General features: G+C 35.3%; 1 protein-coding gene across 2 annotated transcripts; it reads right to left on the reverse strand.

Moving 5' to 3' along the window:
• Window positions 1-4,112: 4,112 nt before the first annotated feature.
• Window positions 4,113-8,970, reverse strand: LOC112529399 (nuclear nucleic acid-binding protein C1D). Of its 2 annotated transcripts, XR_003070921.1 has the most exons (7): window positions 8,678-8,970; window positions 8,538-8,593; window positions 8,330-8,384; window positions 7,849-7,929; window positions 7,523-7,765; window positions 4,341-4,395; window positions 4,113-4,236 (listed from the first exon to the last, which is right to left on the reverse strand). XR_003070921.1 is itself a non-coding variant. In XM_025140670.1 (6 exons), exons 1-5 carry the CDS (start codon window positions 8,871-8,873, stop codon window positions 7,530-7,532), a joined length of 624 nt encoding a protein of 207 aa, XP_024996438.1. In that variant the 5' UTR covers window positions 8,874-8,970; the 3' UTR covers window positions 4,113-4,395; window positions 7,523-7,529. The 2 variants fall into 2 exon arrangements, 1 of the variants encoding a protein (XP_024996438.1); XM_025140670.1 differs by having other exon boundaries at window positions 4,113-4,395.
• Window positions 8,971-9,077: the final 107 nt, after the last annotated feature.

The following is a 9,077-nucleotide window of genomic DNA, read 5'->3' on the forward strand; positions in this document are numbered from 1 at the left end:
ATTTTTAATATTATAATATAATTAAATATTTAAATGTTACCATTTCTACAATTTTCTTTATTACGTTTCCTTAATTAAGATTTATTAATAACTTCCATATTTAATAGAAAATATTGTAAATGACTGAAATACCCTTATTGATTAATTTTAATTAGAAAAAAATAGAATTTTTCTAATGGTCGAAATTGGTTTACACGGTTTCTTAGAAATGCACGGTTTTCATTTGAACGTGCCCCTATATATATATAGAAGCAAGTTCAAATAAGAACGCTAATTATTTAAGAAAACAAGAAAAATGTCGTTAATGTATAAAATATCATACATGATTCATATATATATATATATATATATATATTCACCTAGAAAATCATACAAGTTCAAAAATCGTCCGCTTCTATTTTTTGCCGTAAATGTAAAATCACATGTGATTTTGTACCTTAACATCATTTTTCTTGTTTTCTTAAATAGTTAATGTTCTTATTTGAACTCTCTTTCTCTCTCTCTCTCTCTCTCTCTCTCTCTATATATATATATATGTGATAATCGGGTTCCGATTATACATATGAAGTAATTATTATTTGATTAAGTGAGTAAGTAATTAATTGTTATAATTGATCACGTGGTTATATACATGCATGTATATGTAAATGATGTGTATGTGCATGTTTGTGCATGGGGTTGTGAGGGGAAAAGGATATTTTTTTATACTATTCCTTTAAATCGCTCCTGGTATGAAAAGTATAAGAAGATAAATGTTTTAAAGAAGAAGGGGTTTATGCCGTTTTAGAAAGGTTTGAGGGAAAGTAAATCTGTGTGATTTCTTGCCAAAATTAAAAGTTAAAGTTGATTGTGGGATCAATTTGGTAGTTTTTCTTGTTTGCTATTTCATCTTCAAATTTCAAATTCTTGCATAAAGATGAATCTTTCTAAACCATCTTTGAATTTGATTACGAAGACTGGTTTTGTAGGCTTTACACTGTTGGTGTACATATTATATATATATATATATATATATATATATATATGTGTGTGTGTGTGTGTGTGTTCTTGTGAAAATGCATGATCCGATGAGGGACTGTAATTGGACATAGTGTTGTCCGGTGAGAGTCCCTTCCGGTCATGCCTTGACCGGTGAGGAGTTGAGTATTTTCATGCATCATTTGGTGAGGACTTTACTAGATGAAGTGTTGTCCGGTGAAGACCCTTATCGGACAAATGTCGTGCAGATTGGGCAGCTCATTTCAAGGGGGTGCAACACTTCTCAGTTTGGGCCTAATATTTAAGGGATTGGATTTGTCCCCGTCTGTCTTGTGTTCAACGAAGGAAAGCGCCCTTCCTTCTTCAGAGAAAGCGAGGACTTTCTTTTAGCTACCGGCCCAAACTTGGACAACTTCTAATGATGTTTGTCCCGCATATCCCTAGATCGATCGGTATCTTTACTGATCGTTCACCTCTAATGTGACACGTTCCCATGGATCCACGAATTGTTGCCTCGCTCGAGAAAAGAGCTTCGTAGTTGCGAGTAAAGGAAAAAAGGAAACCAATTATTTGAGCTGGGAAAGCTCCTTCTATTAGGTGGTGTAATGCAAAACGCTCAAGAGATATAACAAATATGCTTGGCTGGACTCTTTTCTGTTTGTCGCCCATATGATGAAAAGATTAAATGTGTGGAGTTTTTAAGTATTGATCGATGAGATTGTGTCCGGACATAAGTGTTAAGTGGATTGGGGTTTATCGTCCATTGCCTTGTCCGGTGAGGATGCTCATCGAACAAAGCATTATCCGGTTGTGTTATTTATATTATAAGTGTTGGCCGATGAGTTTGTTACCGGACAGAGTGTTGACCAGTGAGTATGTTTTTACTTTCCGAGTATTGTTCGGATTGCTTGTGTTGACCAGTGTAAGACGTTATCGTCCACTATTGGCCGATGAGGGGGAGTTATCACCCAGAGCTGTCCGATGAAAACTGTTGTGTTTTCCAAAATGATGTTTAACAGTTTTAAAACTGTTTGTGATGAGAAGAGTAACTTGTATCTTTCAAATAATTTTAATTGATGAAATATATTGTTGTTTTCTTTCCAAACTATTAACTTAGAAAATTGTTTCTAAAAGAAATACTGAGATGAGATTGAAAAGTTGATTTAAGAACTTGAGAGTTCTTAAGATTAAAGTTTCTGATATGAAATTGTTTTGAGGCCATTATTGGCTAAAACTATAGATTTATCTGTAGATTTGAAAATGAAACAAGGGTGACATATCAATGAGAGGTGTACCATGAGATAAAGGTGACACATCAAGGAGAAGTGTGTGGGTGTGGATACTGTTGTAGCTCTTGTTGTCACATCCGTAAGATGCGATAATTATGAGTCTAACATTTCTTTGTGACATAAATACTTGGAAATATTGTTCTTATTAAAATGATAACAATGATCTTATTGAGAACGGGAAAATGGCTTATAGCCGGAGGCATTAATTGCCCTTGTTTCAAATGATTTTGTGATATCATATATGCTATTTTGAGTATTCAAAAGAGTAGTGATTTAAAATAAAACTCGAAGAGTCGTTGGTTATTATTTAATTAGTTTTCATTTGAATATAAATATTTTTATCTTAAAATCTTATAATAATAACCAAGAACTCTGGAAATTGGTATTTCTTGTTATGATTTGGAAGTTGAGACCGTAAGCTCTAGTATGATGAGACTTGAGGGCTTTAAGAGTTATGTTCCAGATGTCTGTAAGAACTTGAGTGGTTATGCTTCTAATGTGGTAAGAGCCCTTTATAACTTGCAGTTATTGTTTTATTGAGTTATATTTATTTAAAGTGGTTGGTATTCGAATGTGGGTTTTAAACAGGTTTTGGTGATCTTTACCCTATAATTGCAACTAAAATTGAATTGATTTTGACAGGATGGTTTAATTATCATAAAGAAAGGGAAGTGACTCGATTATAATGCATTGAAAATATTAATGCATTGAAAATAAATAACATTTTTTTATGACGATCCATATATAATTTATATCAAGTGATTCCTGCTTCAAGTATTTGATCTCTCGTCTCAATTAAGAACAAACAGGTTCAAGATCATCAGAAATTCCTTTTTCAAATCTTATTGCAGCTGTATGAACTTTTCTTATGCATCACAAGAGAATTTTATCTGCTATATTTTCCTTGATCATTTATATCTAGGGGTGTTAACAAGTCGAGCCGAATAGCAAATTGTTTGGACTAAAACAATACCAACCTCAACTTCCAATAACTTTTTCAATGCTCAAGCTCAATACCCATTTAACAATTTTATGTTACACGTTTGGGATTGCTTTTAAAAACAACTTGATTGACTTATTCCGGTGTGGCATCGGTAATAAGCAATTCTGAGTGTTTGGATAAACAACTTATACCGATGTCAAACCGATAATAAAAAGTTTTTGAAGAAGTTAAACCTTTCATAATAAGTTGATAAGTGTTTTTGTAGAAAACCATAAGTTGTTTCAAATAAACAAATCCCAAACACCCCCAAATTTATGTCCAAAAATTCAAATTTATAAACTTATTTACGAGCTCGATATCGACTTTAAAAAAATGTTTATATCGCACAAATCGGTGCAAGAAAAAATATGCTCTTAACTGTTTATTTTTGCCAGTAAGAAACTTGAGCATGAAAATACAATACCTTGAAATACAATCCATAATGACTACTCGGGAGTTGGGATATAGGCAAGTGTCAGATCAAAGTTCAACTAAGGGGCCATTTACTAAACGTTTATCCAGTAAGTGCTTACTGGCTAATTTTCTTTACTGGATGAACATGACAAAAGTCAAAAATCTTACCCAGTAAGAGTAATGATAAAGATGAAAGGTCTTACTTGGTAAGTGAATATGATGACTCTTACCCGGGTAAGCGCTTAAGCAAGTGAACCAATATGCTCTTAAAACTAATCACTATGAGTGACATTTTAAAGCGAAAAAGTCAAAAAGCGGTTAGTATGCCCGACCTTTGTAGCCATGATAACCCGTCCTTTCAGGTCTGACGAATGAAATCGGTGGATTACCCGGTCCAGCTTATAATCAACCCGAGCCCAACCCAAGTACCCTATCTGAGATAAATTTCACCTCAATCATCACCACTGATAACAAGAACCACATCAACTACAACTTGGAAACTTACCCTTTGAAATTTAGCAGCAATATGCCAATTTTATACTACAAAATCCTACTTATAACATTCATGTGAACCTAACGAAAAAACAGAGGGGTTCAAAATAACATTCAGTATAAACGAGCACAGAAAATCCCATATGAAGTAGGGTCTGAGGAGGGTAAATGTATGCAGAACTTACCTCTTACCAAAAACAAACATGCAGGATATGTACTCCAAAGACTGGCCATGGTATCCTGCATAAAAGAACAGATGCTATCATGGAAATATTTCTGGCCAAAATATGCATGTAGTGGGAAGCAATGAGAAGGGAAAATATTTGCAAGTAAGAATTTATTTATTCGACAAATTGTACAACGTATTTTGATCGCCTTTTGCTCACTAGTCTTTTCAGCCGAAAACTAACATTTTCGCACAGATGTGATCGAAACAAGCATGAAGATGATATCATTCTTACAGAAGGAAAGACTGATCATATCCCTACTTTTGTGCTCATAAAATGAGATCGATGGGCAGAAAATGGACCAAAGATGAGGTATATAGTATAGTGACTAGAGGGAGAATAAACAAATATATAATCTGGAAAAATATCGAAACATATCTTTGAACAACCATTGGGGACGAAACATAGTGCTCCTTATATTCCAGAGAAATTGCAGCGTTAAGACCAGAAGACAATTTGTCGAATATCTAAAATAGTGGGAATGATGACACGACGAGAATCATGTGGGCCAAAAACAATAGCATCAGCATTAGTATTAGCTTTGAAGTTCTCCCAAACAAATTCTTACAATTTGATTGCACATCAAAAATGAGATTTCATTATCCAAATGGCCTATTCATATGATTTAAATTGTTAATTACAACAATTGATATGAGGGGTTGGGTTCGGGTGAGAATGAATAGTTATGGTCAGAAGGGTAAGAAGGGATCTCCACCCTTGGACCAATCCTAATTGAAGATCAACAGTACGTAATGAGATGCACTGGATCAATTCCCATGACAAGTGCAATTCATGGGATGGGGGTGAGATTAAAAGTGATCAAGGGTCGAGATCCCTTCTTATGCTTCTCACATTAACTCCTATTCTCACACGATCCTTCGTCTTGATATGAGAGACAAAATATTATTATGTAGCATTTTCAAGTTGTCATAAGAACATTCTTGATATCCAACTCTTGTAGCTACAAGTGATAGATGGCTTTACCAAACAAAGGAGGCCCGAGAACCATCATTGTGTAATTCAAATAAAAATACCTATTTGTGACCGATCAAGCGCTTGCCACAACAAATCGATGGAAAATCCAAGGAACCATTTTTGAAATAAGGAGCAAATTAGGTTCACGAAAAGATCTAGGGAGATAAGATAATTAGTCGGTTGAGACTTAGAAACTTACTAGTGCTAAGATAATGGTCACGTATGTGAGTGTAAACTAGGTGGCTAGGATGAGACATAGAAACTTACTAGTGTAGAAGAAACGTCTACCATGAGTCGAGACATTCTGGAACATATCATTTGGAGTACCACATTGGCTAGACTCAAGCCATCAAACCTGTATATCAGGAACCTTCTCTCTCTCTCTCTCTCTCTCTCTCTCTCTCTATATATATATATATATATATATATAAGGGCTCTTTAAGAGAGAGATTCGAAGGACATTCCCATATCTTTACATGGTATCAGAGGCGGTGGTCTACAGCATCTAAGGACTCAACACACTCTTTCGCCTCTGTTCTAGGGGGCACCCTATGACCTCCGTTTGAGGGAGTGTGTAGAAAGAATGTTTTTTTAGCCCTTGCATTTTTGTTCATATGGTCACTCCTCTTTATGTCTAAAAAGAATAGCATATGCACTATGCTTCCCAAAATTTCCACTTTTTTGGGTTATCCAACCCGCTATGCAAGCCGACTAATCCCAGGGCAACCACCTGCTTTGCAGATAGCCCGGAGTCACTGCATTTGAACCTCCGCGGCCACAAAGGGATTATTATTCCTCCTTGGATTTGAACCTGGGACTCCTGGTACTTTTGACCTTTGGAGCCAAGTTCAAACCAATCAGGCACCACCCTTGTGGTTAAAATTTCCACTTTTAGTCATAACCCGACTTTGAAAATGATCAAAATAGCCTAAAACGGTCATAATCAAGACTCATACTTGTCTCGTTTGTCTTTTGCATCATTGTGTTTATCATCGCTACCTAACACCATTACATCTACTCCATGGCTAAACACCACAAGATGCAAATTACACACCCAAATTCACATCACAAGTCATTAGCACCAACCTATCCAACAAAACCCACAAAGACCACCACTACTTCTCATTATATTTTTCCTCTCTCGTTATTTTTATCTTTTTGATATCAAGTCCTTCACTATCCTAAGATCTTTTTGATTACTTGCCAGTTTGAGAGAAAGAGAGAGAGAAAAATTAATTTGACTTTTTAGATCTTCATGTTCTATAATGATTTCAAAAGGTAGAAAATAGTACGGTTTATGGCTTGATTTAGTTGGCTTCAATTCTAATATTGGTCCAGCATTACTTAGTTGCAGCTCTCATATTGCAAAATGATGGACTTTCAGATTGTCATCAATAGAATCGGTTTTTCCCAAGTTCTAAAGAATTTTTTAAACTCGGGGATTTATCGACATCAAGTTTGTAATCATCAACCTAATTCCAATCATGTTTCTAACTTTGTAGTTGTATATAACCAAAACAATGAGAATCATATTTGTTCTCTATCTTTCTACCCATCCTACAATGCAGATTGGTGAACTTTTAGCTTATTATCAACAGATTTGATAAAGAAGGTGGGTGTTGCAAGTGCAATGCCAAAGGAAACCCAAAATGTTTCGTGATTATACCACTTAAACAGTCATATTCTAAAGTTGAGATCAAAATACAAGTATGAAAATTTGCAACAGAAAACCCAAAAGACAGGCTTTGATCTATTACATTTATGAAAATTCTTTTTTATTTAGTTAACTAAACGTCAGAGGAATAAGGAAAAATGTATCAGAGCAACACCTCTACTTAAAAAGATGTTTAAATATATAGAACGTTAATAACCAAAACCATCCGACCCCATAAATCTCACTCGAAAGTAGGGTCTTTTGGGGGGAGGGAGATATGCATGTAGAGTCATAGACCTGATCCTACCCCAAAGAGTAAAGCGTTTGTTTCCATGAAGACCCCCGGCATGTGCAGAAGTAAGGGCAGACAGGTAGAAGGAACAAAGACTAGCACATGGTGCACATAGAACGAGAAAAATAAGTAAAAAATATATATAGAACTTTTTACAACAACAAACACAAAGAGTAAGAAGTAAAAACACAAGTAAATGTATTAGAAGATCAAGTATACCTAAGGATCAGCTAAGAGACATGTCATCTTCATCTGTATCTTGAGGCTTTAAAGGCCCTTTGAAGGAACTTTTATCATCACCAAGAAGCTCACGAGCTGCTTTCTCGAGAAACTCTTGGGCAGCAGTCTTCACAGAAGTTTTATCTGATGAAAGATACTTCCTCCTCTTATTGACGTTTCCCTCTGAATTCCCACGATTTACCCCTTCCCGTCTACTGATCTCCCTCATGTTCTTCCTTTGCTCTGTCAAGTTATGAATAATGATATTCAGGTAAACAGGAAACAAAACCTTCAGCTACATGTTAACAATGGTAAGGGCCACATACCAGGAGTTAGTTCAGGCAATGAATGCTCAATGAAACGGGTAGCTGCCTGATAGTTTAAAGTAGTTGAAGGTCGCAGGGGAGCTGCACATTATCATGGACATAAGTTCATTAACACATTTTGGAGTTATTACAAGCAATTATACCTAATCATTAGGCTATGTTTGACAAACTAATGTCTGATAAACTAATCATGTTTGGTAAAAACTAGCTGATAACCAATACAACAACGTAAAATGATCCAAGAGGACATATCTTACAAAAATAATTGTAAAAATATAAGAGGCATAATTGGAAAAGAGAAGTGGGAAAAGAAGCCCTTGGAGCTTGTGAAATGCTACTTTAAGTACATTTCAGAAAGCTAGCTTATCAGCTAACAAAGACAAACTTTTTCAATAAGCTCAAAAATAAAGCTAGCATATCACCATGTTCCAAAAGGTTTCATCAATTCATTTCTTTATAAACTATTCGGAAGAAAACTCACCATTGCTCAAATTTATGCACCTATCTAGCTTCTCCTGGTACAAGTTCAATCTCTCCTACATTTACATAACTTGATAGTTAACCAAAGATAATAACGGAATGAATTTAAAAGAACCAAGAAACACAGTTCAATCGAGCTTCCAACAAACCCACAAATTAGTAATAAACCCAAATGAGCAAAAACGTGAAAACAAACAATCAAACCCTACAAGTTCCGATCTGAGAGGATGGTCATCTGGGTCAACACCATTGCAACGCAGCTTCACTGGAAAACAAACAATATTTCAAAATGAGAACCCACTTTCTTTCTTTCTTCTCTATGTGTGAAGAGAGGAAGAGATAGAGATACATGTGAAGAGTGTGGTGGTGGCTTTGGCGAGCAAGAGCAGAGCTTGAGCACGCTGAAGAGGGTCCAATTCGGAGAGAGTATTCGGCTCACAAAGGGGCAAGAAATCGACGAAATGAGTTCGGAATTCTTCGAAGTTGGTTGAAGTTCTATTTACTGCCTCTGTTACCGACTCTGGAACAACTCCTCCATCCTCCATCTTCAATCAATGGTTTCTTGAATTGTAAAATCCAGCCAGCGTCGCCGCTAAATTGAGTTTGTCTAGTTAGGGTGCTTTCCGGGACAGGTTTTTGAGATTTTAAAGCTCGTTAATTTGCAATCTTTATTTTAATATTTTATTTTATTTTTTATTTTTTATATAATATGATTTTTATAGTTTTAAAAAAATGCTTTTATAATTTAA

The sequence above is a fragment of the Cynara cardunculus genome (genome assembly GCF_001531365.2).
Source record: "Cynara cardunculus var. scolymus isolate 2C chromosome LG 16, CcrdV1, whole genome shotgun sequence".
Lineage (NCBI taxonomy): Eukaryota > Viridiplantae > Streptophyta > Magnoliopsida > Asterales > Asteraceae > Cynara > Cynara cardunculus.